At 39.9% G+C, this 25660-nt stretch overlaps 1 protein-coding gene across 4 annotated transcripts in view; it reads right to left on the reverse strand.

The window, feature by feature from the left end:
• Positions 1-25660, reverse strand: part of Dzank1 (double zinc ribbon and ankyrin repeat domains 1) — a 93454-nt gene that overhangs the window by 39699 nt on the left and 28095 nt on the right. For 3 of the 4 annotated variants that reach the window (XM_045157357.1, XM_045157359.1, XM_004668707.2), the window contains exons 8-10: positions 16929-17046; positions 8311-8424; positions 3987-4079 (exon numbers count right to left, since the gene is read on the reverse strand). In XM_045157357.1, the coding sequence (XP_045013292.1) occupies positions 3987-4079; positions 8311-8424; positions 16929-17046 (325 nt within the window). The remainder of the gene's footprint in view (positions 1-3986; positions 4080-8310; positions 8425-16928; positions 17047-25660) is intronic. The other variant, XM_045157358.1, reaches the window with a different exon arrangement.

The following is a 25660-nucleotide window of genomic DNA, read 5'->3' on the forward strand; positions in this document are numbered from 1 at the left end:
AACAGGATCCTTCAATTTGTTGCCTTCAAGAAACCTCCCCACAAAAGATGGACACTATCTTAGATGGTGAAAGGTTGGAAAACCATGTTTCAAGCAAATGGGCCTAGAAAACAAGCAGGTGTTGCTATCCTAGTATCAGACAGGGTAGACTTCAGACAAACATTAGTTAGAAAAGATAAAGAAGATTATATTGATTAAAAGAACAGTCCAATAGGAGGACATCACAATCCTTAGCAGGGAGGCTCCCAGTTTCATCAAACAAACATTATTAGAACTAAGGGCACAGATAACACCAAACACAGTTGTAGTGGGTGACTTCAACACCCCACTCTCATCCTGTCAAAAAATAAACAGAGATGCATCTGGGTTAAATAATGTCATGGAACAAATGGATTTAATAGATATCTACAGAACAATTCACCCAAATGCTGCAGACTATACATTCTTTTCAGCATCACATGGAACATTCTCAAATAGACCATATATTAGGATACAAAGCAAATCTTAACAAATACAGGAAAACTGAAATAATTCCTTGCACTCCATCTGATCACAATGGGATTAAACTATAAATCAATAGCAAGAAAAACTATAGAGCATACACAAACTCATAGAAACTAAACAATACATTACTAAATTATGAATGGGTCAATGATGAAATCAAGAAGGTAATCAAAAAATTCATAAAATTAAAACCAGGCATGGTGGCCCATGCCTTTAATCCCAGCACTTGGGAGACAGAAGTAGGAGGATCGCTATGAGTTCGAGGCCTGACTAACACGAGATCCTACTTCGAAAAACTAAAAAAAAAAAAAAAAATCATAGAATCACATGATAATGAGAACACAACATACCAAAACCTTTGGGACACAATGAAGGCAGTTCTAAGACAGAAATTTATAGCTTTAGGTGCCATTATTAAGAAAAATATACCTATCATAAATGCTAAGCATAAAAGAGGATATAAGTGTAGATCTTACAGACATTAAAATGGGAAAAAATTTATTTATTCAGTGGTTTCAGTCCATGGTCCAGTGTCCCTGTTGTTTTGGAGCTGTGCTGGTACTGCAACATGCTGGCAGCATACGGTGGAAGCATGTTCAACACCTTATAGCCAAGGTGTAGACAAAGACAGGAAGTGACCTGGGTCCCAATATCCCCTAGGACATCTTCTCAACAACTTAATTTCCTATTAGGCCCTACCTCTTAAAGATTCTACCAGCTCCCAATACCACCACAAGCTGCAAACGATCCTTAATATATGGGCCTTTGTGAGACCTAGTAGTGACTATAACAATTGCCAAAATGCATCACACAATAAAATTAAAATGGGTAGATTTTATTCATATGAATTCTACCCCAATAAAACTGGTAACAAAAAGAGTTCCTTTAGCACTCACTGGCAAAGCCTGAAGACCTGGGTTTGATTCCCCAGAGCCCATGTAGAGCCAGATGCACAAAGTGGCACATTCATCTGGCGTTCATTTGCAGTGGCAGGAGGCCCTAGTATGACCCCCCTCTCTCTAACAAAAAATATTTTTTAAAAAATTTTTAATATATTTTATTTATTTATTTGAGAGAAAGAAAGAGGCAGAGAGAGGGGCATGCCAAATGAACTCCAGATGCATGCTTCCTCTTGTGCATCTGGCTTACATGGGTCCTGGAGAATTGAACCGGGATCCTTAAAAAAAAATTTTTTTTAAGAATTCTTTTAGGTCTTAGACTGTCATTATTAGAAATAACCTTAACTGGTAGCTTTTCCATATCCTCCATAACAGTTGAATTATATATCCCCAGAAAAAGATAGGCTGAGGTTTATTATAGTGTGAATCTAAATTGTCCTCCATAGGCTCATGTATTTGAACACCTGGTGCCCAGCTGGTGGCTCTGTTTTGGGAGGTTACATTTTGGCTGATACCGGAGGGCCTTTGAAAGTTCTGGTGAGGCCCTGCTTTGGGTCCTAGTCTTTGTTTCATACCTGTTGTGAGTGACTGAGCCACCCCCACTGCCACTCTTTCTCTGTCACGATGTACTGAAATACCCTAAAACTGAGCCAAAAGAAACCCTTCTTTACACTGTGCCTATTAATGGATATCTTGTTACTATAACAAGAAAAGTAACAAATACAAATTCTCAGTACCTTGGAATGTGACCTCATTTGGTAATACTGTCTTTTCAGAGGTGATCACATCCCAATAAAGATATTAGAGCAGTATGACTGGATGACAGTGTCTTTACAGGGAAATCAGGACACTGAGGCAGATACAGAGGAAACACAATGTGACATACTGGGAGACCACAGAGAGATGCAAAAGCAGAAGCTGGAGTGTTGCAATTAGATGCACAGGAAGGTTCAGGCTACGAGATAAAAGGATAGAGGCCTGGAACTGTTCCTCCCCAGTGCTGTCAGTGTGGCCATGCCAACACCACAGTCTTAGACATCCACCTCCAGAGCTGAGAGACAACACATTTCTGTTGTGTTTAGCCACAGTTTGCGGCATTTGTTTCAGCCACTGTGGTGGTTTGAATTTAAGATGCCCACCACCACAGCATGACTAAGCCTCATTCTTAAACTCCAGTAGGTGAAGTCTTTGGGAAGTAGAGAGATATGTCACTAGGGTAGAACTTGAAGTTTATTAGTAAAGTTCACTAGATGTTCACAGCTAGCTAGTTCACTCTTGTTGTTTCCTCCAAGCTAATGTGAAAAGATGTGACACTTCAGCTCATGGGATGCTCATGCCATGCCTTCCTGGCCATGATGAAACTTCCCATTGAAACTGTAAGCCTAAATAAACTCTTTCCTTCCATAAGCTGTTTCTGCTCACGTTTGGGCCGAGCACTGAGAAGGTAACTGCTACAGCATCTCTAGGAAACTCACAGCTTCCCTACAATGCTAAGCACTTGTCATCTGCTGCCCCATTTCCTGAGGAATCTCTGAGATAAGAGCAAACCCCACACTCAAAATGCATACAGTAGATCAAAACCAGCAGGAATTTTTCCCTTCTAATTTGGCTAATAAATGCTAATTTTTTGGTACTGTTTGGCTAGGGGCAAGAGTCATGAAGCAATTTAAATCCCATCAGAAACATTTTATGAACACAAGTTATCCGAGATGAATCCATCACAAAAGGCATTTAGGCTGTATATTTTCCCATTCCTTCATTTAAACATTCAAAATAAGCTGGCAGGAAACCTAAGAAATGGCTATAATATTCTTGACTTCAAAAAGTATAAGCAGGCTGAGGATGTAGCTCTGTTGGCAATATGCTTGCCTAGCATGCATGAAGCCCTTGCCAATCCCTAGCACTGCACAGACCAAGTAAGTATGCATGTCTATAATCCCATCACTCAAGAAAGCACATGTCTATAATCCTTCATACAGGAAAGTGTGCATGTCTGTAATCCCTTCATTCAAGTAAGCGTGTGTCTATAATCCTGTCACTCAAGTAAGCATGTGTGTCTGTAATCCTTCACTCAAGTAAGTTTGCATGTCTATAATCCCTTCAATCAAGTGTATGTGTGTCTGTAATCCCATCACTCAAGTAAGCATTCATATCTGGAATCTCATCACTCAGGAGATGAAGGCAGGAAGAGCAGAAGATTCAGGCCTGCCTGGACTACATGAGACCCTCTTCAAAAAGCACAATCCACAGACATATCTGCCTGCATAGGAAATGTGGTGGTTCAATTCCCTATGCATTAAGCCAGACTCTCATGCAAAGTGCTAAAAAAAAAAAACCCAAAAAACTAAGAAATGGTTATTTATGAAATCTCTTGAAGTCAAGACTTTGAAAACAAGTTCGTTTGATAAATATATAGTGTTCTCTACATATAAAAGCCTTGCAGCCTTGCATTCAATTTTCCTCAGAAGGTTCCCCCCCACACACACACAATGGTGTTTGTTCTATGCATGTCATATTTCTCTACTAGCATTGACAACGGACATTTAGTAGCCACTAAATATAGAACTGGCACAGTCTACCTACCTCTTGTGTGGAAGGCAGGGCTCCTTCACAGGTGACACAGTACCTCAGGTGAGCAGGATTCCCTGTGCCACAGGTACGGCAGATTACTTTCTCCTTGACAACAGAGAATTGGAAATGGCTGAGCAAACAACACTGCACACACTGCCCTGTAGTCTTCTTAGCCAGCCACCAGCTGCATTATAGCCCAGTCCTGAACAGTGCATTGGTTCAGGGATTATGGTAACATAGAATCAGACAGACAGATGAACATAATTTTAAAAGAAATAAAACTCTAAACAAACTAGAAACAGTATTAATTTTGTTTGGGGAAGTCAATTTGACATTTTTGCATTGGTTATGTGTAAGACCCTCCCCGCCCCACCCCACCCCTGCCACATGGGAAACCTCATAGCACGTTTTTCAATATCATGACCTATAGAGCAAGTAAGTATGCATTTGAGTATTCCTTATGGGACTTTAGGCTGACCATGAAAATCATATATGCTATTTTAGATAACACCTAAAGGCCAGAGGTCCACTACCTGCTGGTAAGGCAGAGAATCAGTCTTGTTCATATTGTTCACAGTGGTTCCTGACTACCCTTAGGCCCGAAATTCTTCAGTTTCCTAAATTTATTATAGTATAATCTGCAACTGCCAAGGTTTCCAATTAATTTAGGACTGCAACTTGCTTAAGATATTGCCTCTGACAAGATCTGGTGGAATTCAGGGAAAAATGAGACAAATATTCTGTCCTTTGTAAAAATGACTGAGATCAAACAAAAATAGTAAGACATGGAACCAAATGAAACTGTTTTCACTTCAAGACTCCCAGCATGCAAGGACTACAGTCCAAAACTGCTACCTAGTCCAATCTCTGCTCAATCTCGGCCCTGACTTGCAAAATCTTAGATTTCTGTTTTAATCAACAAATTGTGTTTTTCAAAGTTTAGGTACACAGTAAAAATGAACAGACATTCTAGAAGGTTCCCACATGAAAAATACCTTTGCACATTTGTATAGTCAATCTCCACCATAGACATCTGACATCACATCTGTACATTTGCTACAATCAATGAACCACAGTGATACACTGTTAACACTCATGGTCCCTACTTTACATTAGGGGTCATTCTTATAAAATCACCCAGAAATCACCAAAGCCTAACAATAAATTTTACACTACTTTTCTCTGTCTCTTCCCTCAAATCTCTCTCTCTCTCTCTCTCTCTCTCTCTCTCTCTTGTTGTTCTGTTTTTTTTGAGGTAGGGTCTCACTCTGGTCCAGGCTGACCTGGAATTAACTATCTATTCTCAGGGTGGCCTCAAACTCACAGTGATCCTCCTACCTCTGCCTCCACAGTGCTAGGATTAAAGGCGTGTACCACCATGCTTGGCTCTTTTTTGTTTTTTTGAGGTAGGGTCTCACTCTAGCCCAGGCTGAGCTGGAAGTCACTCTGTAGTCTCAGGGTGGCCTAAACTCTCCACGATCCTTCTATCACCATGCCTGACTCTTAACTCAAATCCTTTCAAGTGGTCATCTAGCCTACTATATAGGGTCTATTATGCAAAGGTTCCTTTAATCCCAGCACTTGGGAGGCAGAGATAGGAGGATTGCTGTGAGCTCAAGGCCACCCTGAGACTAATTCCAGGTCAGCCTGGACTAGAGTGAGACCCTACCTTGAAAAAACAAAGAAGGAAGGGAGGAAGGAAGATGAATAGAGCACTAACATTAATCTCTCTAGAGCTTTCTAAATGTGGATAAAATGTGACCAGCTGCCTCATGTTCCTGATGCTGTGCCTTTATGCCATGATGAACTTTATCCCCTTAAACTATGAGTCAAAACCTTTCCTCTTCAAAGTTGGTTCTTTCTAGGTATTTTCTCACATTAACAAGACTGGTAACTAATAAAGTTGGTATTAAGAGGGCTGGAGATATGTATCAGTGGCTAAGGTGCTTGCTTACCTTCAAAGCCTAACAACCCAGGTTCAATTCCCAAGTACACATATAAAGCCAAATACACAATGGTATGTGCATCTGGAGCTCGTTTGCAGTGGCTACAGGCCCTGGTACACCCATTCGTTCCCTCCCTCTGTCTCTTTTCTCTCTCTCTCTACTTACATATAAATAAAAAAAATATTTTTTAAAGCTGGTACTGAAAAGTGAGACTACTGCTGTGATAAACCTGACCATATGGTTTGTAGCCCTTTGGAACTAGTTTGTGGGAAGAATGTGAAAAAGTTTGGAGCTGTGGACTAGATAAGCACTACAATCCTATAAGCAGGCCTTAATGGGCCATTCTGGGAGGACTATGGAAGATCAGAGTTCCAATAGAAAGGCAGATAAGAAAGACTATGCTCATGAGATTTTAAAGGAAAATAAATAATTTATCACAAACTGGGCTAGAGGTCATTCATATTGTATTTTGAGAAAGAATCTTGTAACATTCTGCCCATGCCCTGGGAAACTGACTGAGGCTGAATACAAAAGTAATGAACTATTTAAAAAAAATTTTTTTTTGAGGTAGGGTCTTACTCTAGCTCAGGCTGACCTAGAATTCTCTATGTAGTCCCGGGGTGGCCTCAAACTCATGGCAATTCTCCTACCTCTGCCTTCAGAGTACTGGAATTAAAGGCGTGCCTGGCTCAAAAGTAATGAACTATTTTGCTTGGTGGAGGAATTTTTTTTTTTTTTTTTTTTTTTTTTTAGGTGGAGTCTCGCTCTATCCCAGGCTGATCTGGAACTTATTCTATAGTCCCAGGCTGGCCTCATACTCACAGTGATCTTTCTATCTCTGACTTCCAAGTGTTGGGATTAAAGGTATGCACCACCAAGGCCTTTGGTCTCCTACCAGGAATAGATGGTAAGACCCTATTGCGGAAGACTCCACAAACTTGGGCTGCAAGGTTACTGAGAAATCCTGCTGGAGCTGGGCTGAAAACCTCCTCTATGTAGACCAGCTGACAGAAAGCTGGAAAAAGCCATGCTGCATGCAGTTCAATGGAAGAAAGAGAGAAATCACCAGTAAAGATACCCAACAGTGGACATTGAAAGCCTTATATTTGGCCAGCCAGGGCAAATGAGCCAATGGGTGCAATCGTGGCACATCTGTTATGGGGGAAACCAACTGCCCTCTAATTTGACTGGAGGCCCACTCCATGGGAAGGAATATATCCCTGATACTGAAAATCTACAACAGGGGTAGTCATGAGGCCTAGGAGTATAACGTCTGCTGCTGTCTGGCTAAAGATATATACTATGCTCATCAAACTGCCCAGTGAGCACGTCTCTTAATGTTCAAACCCATATATTAATACTACTCTTGCTTTTGGTTAGAGAAGCTTCTCTTTTCAGATGGCAGTGACCTTGGGATGACTCAGAAAGCACCATGGTGCTGAGAAGAAGTGACAGAGGAGTGCTCAGCACTGAAATATCTCAATCACTACTTCCATGGCTCAGGGTCCACTGCAGAAGAGGTGGTGGAAAGAATGTAAGACCCAAAGGAAGGGTAGGACTCCTTACAATGTGTTCCTCCAGACACAAAATGGCCTGGATATCTATGACTTCCCAGTGCCTAACACTACCTACACAAGACCAATAGGAAGAAATAGGAATAATAATAATAATAGAAAGAAACGATGATGACATCAAAATAAAAGAGAAACTGATTGAGAGGGGGAGGGGATATGATGGAGAGTGAAGTTTCAAAGGGGAAAGATGTGATATTATTTATAATTATGGAAGCTGTCAATAAAAAAAATTTATAAAAAGGTGTGTACCACCATACCTGGCTATGGCAGAGGAAATTTTAAGATAGCATAGCATTCAGGCTGTGGCACCGTTATTGCTAACTGTTATTATACATGTTTAGAATGAGAAGGAACAGCACGTGAAGAGAAAGACATGAAGCATGTTAAGTTTTGCAAAGACAGGAGCATGAGAGAGTTTAAAGTAGCTGACAAAGATGGTACAGAGAGCTGAGGATACAGCTTAGTGGTAGAGTGCTTGCCTATATGTATGAGGCCTTAGATTTGATGTCTAGCATGGGAAGGTAGGGCTCAGGAACACAAAGAGGCTCCAAGATGCCACTGCATGAAGCTGGGAAGGTAAAGTCTGAGTTACAATGTAGATGCCTGGATATGGCTAGTTCTAATCATTTTTTCCTACGTATTAGAAACCCATCATCAAATTAAGCAGGCAAAAACATAAAGCTACTTTTAAGAGCAAGATTCTAAGCTAATATTAACTGCAACGGTGAACTCTGAATATATAAGCCACATAGCTATTTATTAAACATTACTTTCTGTGTATTTCAATAACGTTTCTACAAAATTATATTTCATTACCTTCAAGTGAAGACTTGCCTGTGGCCGCAGCTGTAGAGCCAGAGGAGCTTCACATACTACACAGATAGGGGTGTTCATGGGTACCATGCTTCCACATTCTACACACAAGCCCATCTGTACAAAGAAAAAAATCAGCTTTGTGTTGGCATGATAAACTGAAGCTCTAAGTAGGTCTTAGAAGGTATGGTTTGGGGCTGGAGAGATGGCTCAGTTGTTAAAGGTGCTTGCTTGCAAAGCCCAGTGACCTGGGTTTGATTCCCCAGTCCCTACATAAAGCCAGACAATGACTCACAATCTCCTTATACACCAGTGCAACACAAAACCTGAGCAAAGAGCTGCAGCAAAGCCAGGATCTGGGCAGGACCAAGGACCCTACATACTTCTACATAGAGATATCCATTGTCAGAACCATTTATTGAAGAAGCTGTCTTACATCCAATGCCAACCAGTTATTCTGATATATGATGAAGTAGATATCAAATCAAAATTAGTCCAAAGAGATAAAGAAGGGTACTACATGTTAAAAATGGGAATAATTCACCAAAAAGATATAACAATTATATGAATCATATGTTGGACCTCCTAACTTTATAAAGCAAACACCAATGGCACAGATATATTCTATCAGATAGGTTTTGATACTATAATAGTATGTGACTTCAGTACCTAACTTTTAAAAACTTTATTTTTTTTAGAGCAAGCAAAAGAGAGAGAGAGAGAGAGAATTGGTGAACTGGGCCTCAGCCACTGAAATTGAACTCTAGACGCTGAGCCACCTAGTGGGTATGACCAAACCTGCACTTGCCTCACCTTTCTATGTCTGATTTACGTGGCATCTGGAGAGTTGAACATGGATCCTTAGGCCTCGCAGGCAAGTGCCTTAACTGCTAATCCATCCATCCAGCCCCAGTACCTAACTTTTATCTTTAGCTAGGTTATCTAAACCACAAATCAATAAAGAAACTTTAGAGTTAAACAATATGGCATATCAAAATGATATATATAGATATATGGCTATAGATATATAGATATAGGAGATATATATATGTACATATATGTGATTCCATCCAGCAGATGAGGAGTATACATTCCTCTCAGCTGTGTATCACATTCTAGGCCATAAACAAGTCTTAAATACTAATGAATTGAAATGATTTATTATATCTTATGTAATAAATAATAGATAAAAGATAATAGAGTAATAAAACTAAAAATTGATAGCAAGAGAAACTATATGACTATCTGGAGACTGAAAAACACACTCTTGCATAACCAGTAAGAAATCAGGGAGAGGGCTGGCTTAGCAGCTAAGGCATTTGCCTGCAAAGCTAAAGGACCCAGGTTTGATTCCTCAGGATCCACATTAGCCAAATGCACAAGGGGGTGTATGCATCTGGAGTCTGCAGTGGGCTGGAGGCCCTGGTGTTCCCATTCTCTCTCTCTTTCTCTCTCCCTCCCTTTCTCTGTCAAATAAATAAATAAAGTATTTTTAAAAAAAGAAATTGAGGAGGAAATTTGAAATTTATTAGAATCAAAATCAGGCATGGTGTCACATTCCTACAATGCTAGCACTTCAGAAGTAGAGACAGGAGGATCAGGAGTTCAAGGCCACCCTGGGCTATATAGCACCAGCACAGTTTGAATATAGCACAAGTTACATGGGTCCTTGTCTGGAAAAAAAGTCTTAGGCAAATAAAAATGAAAGCACAGCTCAGGTAGTTCTAAGAGAAGGGGTTATAGCATTGTTTATATGAAAAAAAAAATCAGAGAACTCTCAAATAAACAACCTAATGACAAATAGCAAGGTCTCAGAGAAACAAGAGTAAGCCAACCAAAAAGAGATAACTAGAAACAATAAAGGTCAGGCATAAATTAAAGAAATGAAGACAAGCTGGGTGTGATGGCGCATGCCATTAATCCCAGCACTCAGGAGGCAGAGGTAGGAGGATTGCCATGAGTTTGAGGCCACCCTGAGACTCCATAGTGAATTCCAAGTTGGCAAGAGTGAGAGCCTACCTCGAAAAAAAGAAAAAGAAAACAAAAAGAATAATACACAGAATCAAAGAGTTGGTTCTTTGAAAAAAATAAACAAGATTGACAAACTCCAAGTCAAACATGCAAAGAAAGTGAGGAAATTAGTAAAATTAGAGATGAAAGGGGGATATTATAACAGAGTTCAGTGAAATCCAGAGGATTCATAAGGAATATTTTGAAATCTTAGACTTAAAATACAACTTGAAAATCTAGAAGAAATGGATAAATTACTAGACACATATACCATGGCAGGATTAAATAAAGAGGATATAAACAACTTGGACATATCATATCCATAACAAGCAATGAGACTAAAGCAGTGGTAAAATGTCTCCCAATGAGGTAAAGGCAAGGACTGGCCAGTGTCACTAACAAAGTCTACCAATCCTTGAAAAAAGAACTAATACCAATTCTCCTCTAACTGTTCTGTTAAACAGAAAGGGAAGGAACACTAACAAACTCATTCTGTGAAGTCTCTAATAGATGCTGAAAGGGCATTTGACTAAGCTGAACATTCTTGATAAAAGCCTTGAAAAAGCCAAGAATATAAGGGAAATATCTCAATATAATAAAGACTATATATGAAAGACCTGCAACAAACTATACTAAATGGGCAAAACCTGAAAGCATTTCATCTAATATCAGGAATAAAACAAGGTGTCTACTCTCTCCACTTCTATTCAATGTAATTCTTAAAGACTAACCTAGAGCACTAAGAAAAGAGAGAAATAGAAGAGTTAAAAACAGAAAAAGTAGGCTGGAGAGAGAGCCCAGTGATTGAGCCACTTGCCTGCAAAACCTAACTTGGTTCAATTTCCCAGTGCCCATGTAAAGCCAGATGCACAAAGTGGCAGGTGCATGTGGAGTTGATTTACAAAGGATGAAGGCCCCTATGTACCCATTCTCATCCTCTCTGTTTGAAAATAAATATATTTTTTGAGGCAAGCCAAACTGACTTTTTATGCAAAAAAAAAGAGAGAGAAAAAAAAAGAGTTGGAGTGCTGGGCCTAAAGCCACTACAGTCAAACTGCAGTCACATGTGCCATTTTGTGCACATGTGTGACCTTGTGTATCTGGCTTACTTGGGACCTAGAGAGTCAAACATGAGTCCTTAGGTTTCTCAGGCAAACACCTTAACTGCTAAGCTACCTCTCCAGTCCAAGGGAATCTTTTTTCATTTCTTTCCTTTTTTTTTTTTTTTTTTTTTTTCCCGAGGTAGGGTTTCACACTAGCCCACGCTGATCCGGAACTCACTATGTAATCTCAGGGTGGCCTCGAACTTACAGCGATCCTCCTACCTCTGCCTCCCAAGTGCTGGGATTAAAGGCATGTGCCACCATGCCTGGCAGCACAGCAGAATCTTTTTTAAAAAAGAAATAGAACAAGTCAAATTATTCCTATTTACAGATTACACAATTCTATATTGAAAAGACCCAAAAATCCACCAGGAAACTTTTAGCTGTTCTAAACACTTTCAGCAAAGTATCAGGATACAAAATGAACCTACAAATATCAATAGTTTTTGTATATACTAATAACAAACTTGCCAAGAAAGTGGAGGGAGAGAGAATCCTATTTATAATAGCCTCAAAAATAAATAAATGAGGTCTGGGGAGATGGCTTAGTAGTTAAGCACTTGCCTGTGAAGCCTAAGGACCCCGGTTCAAGCCTTGATTCCCCAGGACCCACGTTAGCCAGATGCACAGGGGAGAGCACGCGTCTGGAGTTCGTTTGCAGTGGCTGGAGGCCCTGGCGTGCCCATTCTCTCTCTCTCTCTCTCTCTCTCTCTCTCTCTCTCTCTCTCTCTCTCTCTCTCTCTGTGTGTGTGTGTGTGTGTGTGTGTCTTTCTCTCACACACTTAAATAAATAAATAAAAATGAACAAAAAAATTTTTTTAATTAAATAAATAAATAAATGGGCCAGGCATGGTGGCACACGCCTTTAATCCCAGCACTTGGGAGGCAGAGATAAGAGGATTGTCATGAGCTCAAGGTCACCCTGAGACTACATAGTGAATTCCAGGTCAGCCTGAGCTAGAGTGAGACCCTACCTTGAGAAACCAAATAAATATATAAATAAGAAATGCATAGGAATAAATGTAATCAGGCAGGAGAAAGACTTCTATGATGAAAACTTTGGAACCATGACAAAAGAAATTGAAGACACTAGAAGATGGAAAGTCTTCCAATGTTCACAGGTTGGCAGAATTAACATTGTGAAAATAGTTATATTACAAAAAGCAACCTATAGATCGATACAATCATCCTATAATGCAGCTGGTGAGCAAAAGGCCACTTACTAGGGTCCCATAAAACATATTAGGAACCTTCACTGGCAGGACATGATGGTAAACCATGTACAGGCATACTGCAGAACATTCTGGGAAGCTGCCCACTGAGATAACCAAGGGACTATCTGGAAGCTGACTAGGGTGACTGTGGGACAAAAAGTCTGTCCGTGGAGTACTGTAAAAGTCAGGGGATTCTGCATGAGGTGCTCTGTCAGTTAGCTGAACACCACAGGAGCCCAGTGAGAGGAAAATAAACCAGAAGTAGGAAGAAAAGGCAAGTTCATTCTCCTGAAGAGCCCCTCCACTGATACCAGTTCAGCCAGGTGCCAAAGGAAAGTGCTTGAAGCAGAGGAGCTCCAAGATCACAAGGCGGGACAATGATGGGTTGATCTGGAGCAGAGGCGCCCCTGTACCACGGGTCTAGGAGGTGGATTCCAGCCCCCATGAATCTCAAAAGCTCACTGAAAGCATGACATAGTAAGCCCTAAATAAAAGTCAAATTACAAAGCCATTATACAATATAGGATGTTTTAAAGTCCATCGTTTCAGGTACATATAATCTTTAAAAACATTTTCTTGGGCTAGAGGGATGGTTTAGCAGTTAAGGCATTTGCCTGCAAAGCCAAAGGACCTAGGTTCGATTCCCCAGGATCCATGTTAGCCAGATGCACAAGGTGACACATGCATCTGGAGTTCATTTGCAGTGGCTAGAGGCCCTGGAGCACTCACATTCTCTCTTTCTCTGTTAAATAAAATATTTTAAAAATAAAATAAAAACATTTTCTCAGGCTGGAGAGATGGCTTAGTGGTTAAGGGACTTGCTTGCAAAGCCTAAGGACCCAGGTTTGATTCCCATGTGCCCACGTAAGCCAGATTCACAAGGTGATGCATGTGTCTGGAGTTTGTTTGCAGTAGCTGAAGGCCCTGGTGTGCCCATTCTCTCGATCTGCCTCTTCCTCTCTCCTTTCCTCTGTCTCTCAAAATAAATAAATAAATAAAACATTTTCTCTATTAATATAGCTCTGAAGGCATGCTCAGCATTTAAAGGTGCTTGCTTACAAAGCCTGCTGGCCTGGGTTCAATTCCCTAGCTATCCACACAAAGCCAGATAGATATTCAATTGTAGTGGCTAGATATTCTGAAACACACACATACAAAATGACTTTTTTAAAGTCCTGGAATTCTTTCTCTAGGCAAGTAGAAAATACTTTGATGTTGTACCAACTTATAAAAATAGAAAGAATCTAAAAGAAATGGAAACTGTTCATATTTTATTGGCTGTGTTATGATCTTTAAGGGACTCAAAGTATATCATAGAAGCAAATTAAATTAACTTCTTTTTTAAATTTTTATTAGCATTTTCCATGATTATAAAAAAAAATCCCATGTTAATTCCCTCCCTCCCCCCCCACACTTTCTCCTTTGAAATTCCATTCTCCATCATATTACCTCCCCATCACAATCATTATACTTACATATATACAACATCAACCTATTAAGTACCCTCCTCCCTTCCTTTCTCTTCCCTTTATGTCTCCTTTTTAACTTACTGGCTAAATTAACTTCTATAACAACTTTGAACAATACATTGCAGAGAGATTTTTATTTATTTAATTATTTGTGAGAAAGAAGCAGAAATAGTGAGTGAGCAAGATAGACAGAGAAAGGGAGGGAGAGATTGGACATGTCTGAGCCTTCAGACACATTGCCACCTTGTGCATCTGGCTTTATGTAAGTATTGAACCTGGGTCCTTAGGCTTCACAGGCAAGCGCCTTAACTGCTATGCTATCTCTCCAGCCTGGAGGGAGCTTTTAAAAAATATTTTATTTATTTATTTATTTATTTAAGAGAGAATGGGTGGCCAAGGGCCTCTAGCTACTACAAACTGAACTTGGAGGGAGATTTTTGTTTTGTTTTGTTTTTCAAGATAGGGTTTCACTCTATCTCAGGCTGACCTGGAATTCACTATGTAGTCCAGGGTGGCCTTGAACTCACGGAGGTCCTCCTACCTCTGCCTCCCAAGTGCTGGGATTAAAGGCGTGTGCCACCATGCCCAGCTTTAGGTGGGAGATTTTTTGTTTTGTTTTGTTTTGTTTTGTTTGAGGTAGGGTCTCACTTTAGTCCAGGCTGACCTAGAACTCACTATTTAGTCTCAGGGTGGCCTCAAACTCACAGCTATCCACCTACCTCTGCCTCCCAAGTGCTGGGATTAAAGGCGTGCGCCACCACACCCAGCCTAGTAGGGAGATTTTTAAAAGATCACTATTTAGTGCCTGAGGGCACAATTAAATTCTAAGGCTTGGTACTCTGAGCTCACTGAATTACTGACATGCTCAGTGATATCTTTTTCAATATAGTCATTTTTCACCCATTATCACAAATTCTTTTACTTAATTTTATGAACCTGAATTAAAAGAAAAAAAAGGAACAATCCCAAAATGAAGCTGGGCAGGGTATTGCACATTTTTTTTGTTTGTTTTGTTTGTTGAGGTAGGGTCTCACCCTAGCCCAGGCTGACCTGGAACTCACTATGTAGTCTCAGGGTGGCTTCAGACTCATGGCAATTCTCCTACCTCTGCTTTCCAAGTGCTGGGATTAAAGGCATGTGCCACCACACCTGGCTTGGTGCACTTTTTTTTTTTAATTTTTATTAACATTTTTCATGATTATAAAATATATCCCATGGTAATTCCCTCCCTCCCCACCCCCACACTTTCCCATTTGAAATTCCATTCTCCATCATATTACCTCCCCATTACAATCATTGTAATTACATATATACAATATCAACCTATTAAGTATCCTCCTCCCTTCCTTTCTCTACCCTTTATGTCTCCTTTTTAACTTACTGGCCTCTGCTACTAAGTATTTCCATTCTCACGCAGAAGCCCAGTCATCTGTAGCTAGGATCCACATATGAGAGAGAACATGTGGTGCTTGGCTTTCTGGGCCTGGGTTACCTCACTTAGTATAATACTTTCCAGGTCCATCCACTTTTCTGCAAATTTCATAACTTCATTTTTCTTTACCGCTGAGTAGAACTCCATTGTATAAATGTGCCACATCTTCATTATCCACTCATCTGTTGAGGGACATCTAGGCTGGTTCCATTTCCCAGCTATTATAAATTGAGCAGCAATAAACATAGTTGAGCACGTACTTCTAAGGAAATGAGATGAGTCCTTTGGATATATGCCTAGGAGTGCTGTAGCTGGGTCATATGGTAGATCAATCTCTAGCTGTTTTAGGAACCTCCACACTGTTTTCCACAATGGCTGGACCAGATTGCATTCCCACCAGCAGTGCAGAAGGGTTCCTTTTTTTCCACAACCCCGCCAACATTTATGATAATTTGTTTTCATGATGGTGGCCTTGGTGCACATTTTTAATTCTAGCACTTGGGAGGCTGAGGTAGGAGATTGCCATGAGTTCAAGGCCAGCCTGGGGCTACACAGTAAATTGTACATCAGCCTGAACTAAAATGAGACCCTGCCTCAAAAAACCAAAAACAAAAAAAATACCAAATACTTAAAAGATGAATACAGGGTTGGGGACATAGCATAGCAGTTAAGCGGCTTACCTGCAAAGCCTAACAACCTGGGTTCAATTCCCTAGTACCCATGGAAAGTCAGATGTACAAAGTAGTATATTCACCTGGAGTGTGTTTGCAGTGGCTAGAGGCCCTAGTGTGCCCATTCTTTCTCTCTTTTTCTATTTCTTTATCTCTCTCTCAATTTCTATCTGTTTGCAAGTAAGTAAATAAAAATTTTTAAAAAGATAAATACATTTGCTGAAGGTTTTGGTGGTTAGCAAGCCAAGTACTTCTAAGTAAATCCAAAAGGTAGATTAACATCAACTATTACCAATATTTAATTAGCCAACCCCTGTAAGTTTAAAAATACTTATCAGTGTATAGCTTCCTTGGATACAATGCATTCTACATATTTAGACACATAGCACTTGCATTTTCTCCATTTATTTATAGGATATGCTTCCTTATTACCCCCAGGTTATGAACAGAACTATCAAATGTACTAATCCACAGATGCCTCATTAAAACAACACTGTTTCAACCTGTTTCTGAGTATGTCCTCTGCAAGGCCACATAAAGGAAATGATGTTGCAAACAAGTGCTCTTCTTCCGAAGGAATCTGCATTGTAAGAGACTGATCTGCACATACTTCATCCAACAAGTATTTTGTTTGTGGTTCATGGACATAAACACTGTGCAGCTGCTACAAATAAAGGTCACATGAACCAATGAATGATGATTTTAAGAATTCTGCAGCTTACCTGAGCTCCTTCTGGGGGTGGAAGACGACAGCCAAATATAGGTGGGACAGGTACACCACATTCTTGACAGAAGCGAGCAAAGGGATCAGATGGGCGAGGAGCCAGACAGTGGGCACACCTACAACAAATTGTGTTTCCATTTGTGCATAAGGGTAACATTACAAGACTGGTAAAAAAAAAAAAATCTAAGAATGTCCAGTTAAGCAAAACAAAACACCAAGCTGACCATGCTTAGCAGCTCCAGAGGAAGTTCTAGACCTGCAGTTCATCTGCAGCTGCAAGAGGCCTTGAGGTGCTCATTGATTGTCTCTCTCTCTCACTCTCTCTCTTTTTCTCTCTCACTGCTTTCAGATACATATATGTTTATATATATTTGGGGTTCATGTGCATGGCAGGAGTGACCCATTCTCTCTGTATGTCTATCTCCTCTTTCTTAAATAAATAAATAAATATCTATAAAAAAGAAATCAAGGGCTGGAGAGATGGTTTAGCGGTTAAGGCGCTTGCCTGTGAAGCATAAGGACCCAGGTTCGATTCTCCAGGTCCCACGTTAAGCCAGATGCACATGGTGGTGCATGCGTCTGGAGTTTGTTTGCAATGGCTGGAAGCCCTGGTGCACCCATTCTCTCTCTCTATCTCTCACTCTGCCTCTTTCCCTTCCTCAAATAAATAAATAAAAATAAAATAAGAAAATATTAAAAAAAAAAAAAAGAAATCAACTTTAAATAGAGAATCAAAGTGTATTAAAATACAGAATACAGGAATTCTTCTTGGGACTTCTGGCTAAGATGGTTGCATAGGAGTCACACCAAACCAGCCTAGGGAGGGATTTAAGCAAAACCACAGCAAAATACACTTTTCTTCCAAAAAGTGAGGGTGTATAGGTTTTTATCAGCCACAGTAGAGAAGCAGGAGAGAACAAGATCTACCAGAAAGGAGGAAAACAGCCAGAATATCGCAGAGGCACTTGCAGCCCACACAGATTGGTGCACTAGCCTGGCCCTGTGTCCAGCTACAGGAGCAAAGACCAGACAAGAGGATTTTCCAACCTCATCAGACCTGAAGGGGAGACAGCAGAGATGAGCTAAGGAGCTGCTGAAAGGGATACAGGTGGGACCAGATGAACAGTTCCAGTACAACTCCAGACTCCCTGCACTCTTCCCATCCCCCAACCATCAGAAACACACACCTCTGGAGAATGCAGTCCCCAGCGGCAGGGCATCCAACACGGCTAATTAGAGCATCACCTCCACAGCACAACAGGGAGAGATAGAGGTGGGCACACAGCATTGATGAGATTTGAAGCCACCCCAAAAGGTAACAGGGCCAACTGACAAAAAAGCAGGAACATAGGCCTGCAATGGAAATGCTAATCTCTCTTTTCATGTCAGGGCAGGTTATGGGTTAAATATTTGTTGTTGGCTTTACCATTTTCAATTAAACTATATTTGGGGGTTGACTATTGTTGCCTTTGTCTTTTTCTTTTGTCATTATTGAGGGCAGGGTCTGATTCAGACCCAGGCTGACATGGAACCCATTTCAGAACAGAAATCTCAACTTCCCAGCTGACAGGATTGAGGGTGCAGAACAACACACACCCTTAGGGATTTGGGCTTTATAAGGTTATCTGTTTGTTTAAATCCCCACACTTGCATACTCTGTGATGGTTTTTACTAAATGTGTATATTGCTCAGTTGAATTTTGGAATTTGCCAGTAAATTGCTCCACCTAGCCCACTACAGTACTTGAATAGTAGGCAAAGTCAACACCTAGGATTACTTCTGTGATTGGACTGGAGTATAAGAGCTATACCTGGCACATTAAACTCCTACTCTGAAGGTAGATAAAGTTGGATTTCCACCTACAGATTATTAGAAAACCCAAGCATCAAAAAAACTCAGGATGCAAAAATCACTACATTATAATAAGAAATGCAAAGAATGAAGATAATACAGCCCTACCAAAAATTATAAATCCATCAGAAATGACCCCCAGTGAGACTGTTTTAGATGAAATGCCTGACAAAGATTTCAAAAAAATGATTTTATCTCTACTCAAAGAAACCAAAGGAATAAAAGAAGAAAACAAACTCCTGAAGGAATTCCAAGAGAACACAGGAAGCCAGCTTAATGAAAAAAAGAGGTCATTATAAGACATGAGTAAGGAAATAGAAATACTGAAGAAAAAACAGGCAGAAATTCTTGCACTGAAAAACACAGTCAAATAAAAAACTCTGTGGAAAGTCTCACTAGTAGAATGGATGAAGGAGAGAACAAAATATGTAAACTAGAAGACCAGATGGAAGATTTATTACAGTCCAAAAGAGAGAGAGACAAGCTAATAGGAAAGTATGAATGGGAATTTCAAGATATTCAGGACACTATGAAAAGATCAAACTGAAGAATTCAGGGTATAGTAGAAGGAGATGAATTTCAATCCAAAGGCATAGTAAGCATTTTCAACAAATTCACAGAAGAAAAAATTCCCCAAATTGAGAAAGAAATGCCAATGCAGATATAGGAAGCTTTTAGAACACCAAACAGGCAAAACCTGGAAAGAACCTTTTGCCATGTTATAATTAAACTACTAAACATACAAACCAAAGAAAAAATATTGAAAGCAGTTAGAGAGGAAAAGCAAGTCACCCATAAAGGCAAACCCATCAGGATCACAGCAGATTACTCAACACAAACTTTAAAAGCCAGAAGGGCTTGGAATGATGTATTCCAGGTTCAGAAAGTTAAAAACTGTCAACCAAGATTATTTTATCCCGCAAAGCTATCTATCCAAATTGAAGGAGAAATAAGGACATTCTACAACAAAAACAGGCTAAAGGAATTTATGACAACTAAGCCAGGTTTACAGAAAATACCTGAAAGAATCCTTCACACTGAAGAGAAAGCAAAACACACACATGAGGAAACAGAAAAAAAAAAAAAAACCACATAATCAAATAACAGTTTAAAAAAAGGAATAAAAGGAAACAGAAAGCACTACAAAACAAGAAGAATGGCAAGAATAAGCACATACCTTCCAATAATAACTCTTAATATCAATGGCCTCAATACCCCAACCAAAAGACACAGGCTTACAGACTGGATTAAAAGGTAGGATCCTGCTGTTTCCTGCCTCCAGGAAACATCTCTCAATAAAAGATAGACACTGTCTTAGGGTAAAGGATGGAAAATGGTATTTCAAGCAGGGGTTGCTATCCTAATATCTGACAGGATAGACTTCAAACCAATATTATTGAAGAAAGATAAAGAAGGTCACTTTATGTTGATTATAAAGGAACACTCCAACAAGAGGACATTACAGCTGGGTGTGGTGGCACACGCCTTTAATCCCAGCACGTGGGAGGGCAGAGGTAGGAGGATTGCCATTGAGTTCAAGGCCACCCTGAGACTACAGTGAATTCCAGGTAAGCCTGGGCTAGAGTGAGATCCTACTTCGAAAAACAAAACAAAACAACAACAACAAAAAACAAAAGAAGAAGACATTACAATCATAAACATATATGCACCTAACATGAGGGATCCTGATTTCATTAAAAAAAACAAACAAACAAGGGCTGGAGAGATGGCTTAGTGGTTAAGCACTTGCCTGTGAAGCCTAAGGACCCTGGTTCAAGGCTCGATTCCCCAGGACCCACGTTAGCCAGATGCACAAGGGGGCGCATACGTCTGGAGTTCGTTTTCAGTGGCTGGAAGCCCTGGCACTCCCATTCTCTCTGTCTACCTGCCTATTTCTATATATCTCTCTCTCTGAAATAAAGAAATAAAAATATATATTTTAATAAAAAAAAAAAACACTATTAGCTGGACATGGTGTCACACACTTTTAATCCCAGCATTCGAGAGGCAGAGGTAAGAGAATTGCTGTGAGTTTGAGGCCACCCTGAGACTACATAGTGAATTCCAGGTCAGCCTGGGGTAGAGTGAGACCCTACCTTGAAAACCAAAACAAACAAAAAAAGCTGGGCATGGTGGCACATGCCTTTAATCCCAGTACTTGGGAGGCAGAGGTAGGAGGATTGCCACGAGTTTGAGGCCACCTTGACAATACAGAGTGAATTCCAGGTCAGCGTGGGCTAGGGTGAGAACCTACCTCAAAACAGCAAAAAAAAAAAAGGGGGGGTGCTAAAGAGATGGCTTAGCGGTTAAGCGCTTGCCTGTGAAGCCTCAGGACCCAGGTTCAAGGTTTTATTCCCCAGGACCCACGTTAGCCAGATGCACAAAGAGGCGTACACATCTGGAGTTCGTTTGCAGTTGCTGGAAGCCCTGGAGCACCCATTCTCTCTTTATATATTTGCCACTTCCTCTGTTGCTCTCAAATAAATAAATAAAAATCAGTAAAATATTTTTAAAAAACCAAAAGAAAACCACTATTAGACTTAAGGTCACATATAACACCAAACACAATTGTAGTGGGTGACTTCCATATCCCACTCTCATCAACTGACAGGTCATCCTGGGGGAAAAAATAAATGGAGAAATATCTGGATTAAATGATGTCATGGAACAAATGAACCTAACAGATATCTACAGTACATTCCATCCAAATGTTGAAGAATATACACTTTTCTCAGCAGCACATGGAACATTCTCCAAAACAGACCATATATTAGGACACAAAGCAAATCTTAACAAATACGGGAAAATTGAAATAATCCCTTACACTCTATCTAGCCACAACAGGATTATACTACAAATCAGCAACAAGAAAAACTAAGGCATACACAAATTCATGGAGACTAAACAGTACACCATTGGATGATGAATAGGTCATTGAAGAAATCAAAAAGGAAGCCAATAAAGAAAGAGATACAAATTGCTCAAAGAATCAAATGATGATAAGACTACAAAATACCCAAACCTTTGGGACACAATGAAGGCAGTCCTAAAAGGGAAATTTACAGCTCTAAGTGCCTATGTTAAGAAATTAGAAAGGTCACAAATAAACTTAATGCTTCACCTTAAGGCCTTAGAAAAATAAGAAGGAAAACCAAAAATCAGTAGGTGGGAAGAAATAATAAATACTAGGGCAGAAATTAATGAAATAGAAACAAAAAATCCAAAGAATCAATGAAATAAAGCATTGGTTTTTTGAAAGGATAAACAAGATTGATAAACCCTTAACAAATCTGACCAGAGAAAGAGAGAAGAGACAAAAATTAATAAAATCAGAGATGAAAAAAGGCACCATTGCAACAGATACTAAAGAAATTCAGAAAATCATAAAGACATACTTTAAGAATACATATGCCTCTAAGTTTGAAAATCTGAAAGAAATGGATGATTTTCTTGATTCATATGACCTACCAAAATTAAGTCAAGATAAGATAAACCATTTAAATAGACCTATAACAAGTACGGAGATCCAAGCAGTTATAAAAAGTTTCCCAAGTAAAAAAAGAAGTCCAGGCTCAGATGGATTGACTGGTAAATTTTACCAGACCTTCATAGAAAAACTAACAACACTGCTTATCAAACTTTTCCACAAAACAGAAATGGAAGGAACTCTACCAAACTCCTCCTACAAAGCCAGCATCATCCTGATACCAAAACCAGATAAAGATAGGACAAAAAAAGAAAATTACAACCCAATCTCCCTCATGAACATAGATGCAAAAATTCTCAACAAAAATATTGGCAAACATAATACAAGAATATATCAGAAATATTATTCACCCCAACCAAGTAGGCTTTATCCCAGAGATACAGGGATGGTTCAACATATGCACATCGATAAATGTAATACACTACATAAATGGACTGAAGGACAAAAAAACCACATGATCATCTCAGTAAATGTAGAAAAGGCATATGACAAAATCCAACATCTCTTCATGGTAAAAGTCCTACTGAAACTGGGAATAGAAGGAACATATCTTAACATAATAAAAGCTATTTATGATAACATAATAATAATAATAATAATTTATAGCCAACATAATACTAAATGGGGAAAGACTTGAAGCATTTCCACTAAATTCAGGAACAAGACAAGGGTGTCCACTGTCCCCACTTTTATTTAATATAGTACTGGAAATCTTAGCCATAGCAATGAGGCAAGAGACACTCATAAAAGAGATACAAATTGCTCTCTAATTGGACTGGAGACCCGCTCTATGGAAGGGATTACATGCCTGGTACTGAAAACCTAATCAAAAGCCTATGGCAGAGGAGGTCATGAGCCTTAGGGGTGTAAACCTGCTCTTGTCTGGTTAAATGCATATATTATTCTCACCAAACTGCCCAGTAAGCACTACACTTAATGTTCATATTCATATATTAATGCCGCTCTAACTTTTGATTAGAGAAGCTTCTCTTTTCAGATGCCAGTGACCACTGGGATGACCCAAAAGGTAACACAGTGCTAAGAAGAAATGACGGAGGAGTTTCTAGCACTAACATGGCTCAGAGTCCATTGCAGAAGAGGTTGCAGAAAGAAAGTAAGAGCCAAAGGAAGAGTATGAATCCTTACAATGCAACTGTCCAGACAGAAATTGACCTCCATACCCATGACCTCCCAGTGCCTAGCAATACCTTCATAAGACCCTCATAACAGGAGAAAAAGACAATAACATCAAAATAAAAGAAAGACTAATAGAGAAAGGGAGGGGGTATGATGTAGAGTGGAGTTGTTAAAGGGAAAGTGGTGGAGGGGAGGGAATTACCATGGTTTATTGTCTGTAAGTATAGAAGTTGTCAGTAATAAAAATTATACATTAAAAAATAAAATACAAGGGCTGGAGAGGTGGCTTAGCAGTTAAGCGCTTGCCTGTGAAGCCTAAGGACCCCGGTTCAAGGCTTGGCTCCCCAAGATCCACGTTAGCCAGATGCACAAGGGGGCACATGTGTCTGGAGTTCATTTGCAGTGGCTGGAGGCACTGGCGAGCCCATTCTCTCTCTCTCACTTTCCCTCTTTCTCTCTCTGTCTGTCACTCTCAAATAAATAAATAAAAATAAAATATTTTAAAAAATAAAAATAAAATAAAATACAAGCCAGGCATGGTGGCGCATGCTATTAATCCCAGCACTCAGGAAGCAGAGGTAGGAGGATTACCAAGAGTTCGAGGTCACCCTGAGACTACATAGTGAATCCAGGTCAGCCTGAACTTGAGTGTGACCCTACCTCAGAATACCAAAATAAATAAATAAATAAAATAAAATACAGAATACATAACACAAGTATGTGTATTGGTCAAAAGAAAGTAGAGTGGGCTGGAGAGATGACTTAGTGGTTAAGGTGCATGCTTGCAAAGCCTTAGGACCCAAGTTCAACTCCCTAGTACCCATGGTAAGCCAGGTGCACAAGGTGGCACAAGCATCTGGAGTTCCTTTGCAGTGGCTAGAGGCCCTGGCATGCCCGTCTATCTGCCTCTCTCTTTCTCTCTCTCAATCTCTGTCTCTCTCAAATAAAATAAAGAAATAATCAATCTGACAGAAAGCTGGAAGAAGCCATTCTACATGGAGTTCAATGGGAGAAAGAGATACCACCAGTGAAGATACTCAACAGTGGACACTGCAAGCCTTATAATTGGCCAGCCAGGCCAAAGGAGCCAACAGGTACAATAGTGGCACGTCTGTCATGGTGGAAACCAACTGCCCTCCAATTGGACTGGAGGCCTGCTCCATGGGGGGGGGGGGGGACTATATCCCTGATACTGAAAACTTAAAACAGGGGTAGTCATGAGCCCTAGGGGTATAACATCTGCTGATGTCTGGATAAGTGTATATACTATGCTTATCAAGCTGCCCAGTACGCACTTCTCTTACTATTCATACCCTTATATTAATGCTAATCTCACTTTGGGTAGAGAATCTTCTCTTTTCAGATGGCAGTGACCTTGGGATGACTCAGAAGGTATCATAGTGCTGGAAAGAAGTGAATGGAGTACTGAGTAACATCTTGATCACACCTTCCAAGGCTCAGGGTCTAATGAGGAAGAGGTGGTGGAAAGAATGTAACAGCCAAAGGCAGGGTAGGACTCCTTACAACATGCTCCTCCAGACACAAAATGGCCTGCATATCCATGACCTTACTGTGCCTGACACTACCTACACAAGACCATCATAAGAGGAGGAAAAGATCATGACATCAAAATAAAAGACAGACTGATTGAGATGGGGAGGGGATATGATGGAGAATGGAATTTCAAAGGGAAAAGTGGTGGGGGGAGGGAGGGTATTACCATGGGATATTTTTATAATCATGGAAAATGTTAATAAAAATTGAGAAAAAAAATAACAAAAAGAAATGCACCCAACATGGCTCAGGGAATTTTGTGAAAGAGGGAGCAGAAAGATTGTTAGAGCCACAAGTTGAGACATTATGCACAGAGACACTGGCTCTCCCCCTTAACTGAATGCTGTCCCCACAATACATGACGCACAATTTCCATGGAGTTGACCTGCATCCCCAACGAGGAGGGCCTCTTCAGAAAAGTGGCAGGGATGAGGGAAATGATGGTACCAAGATGTGTTGTTTACATATTAAGTTTGTACATATCTAATAAAAATAAATTTTAAAAGACACATGTTAAAATAAAAGAAAGAATCAAAAAAAATTTAAAGAAAGCAGGGTGGCTACTTATTAAAGCAAGTAGATTTGTGAACAAAGGAGATTGCTGGAGTTAAAGGAGGTCATTTCATAGTGACATGGGGTAAATTAAACAACAGTATATAAAAATTCAAAAGGCTTACATATTTCATATCAGAGCCTCAAAA

This window comes from Jaculus jaculus, chromosome 8, assembly GCF_020740685.1.
Source record: "Jaculus jaculus isolate mJacJac1 chromosome 8, mJacJac1.mat.Y.cur, whole genome shotgun sequence".
NCBI classification, from domain to species: Eukaryota; Metazoa; Chordata; class Mammalia; order Rodentia; family Dipodidae; genus Jaculus; species Jaculus jaculus.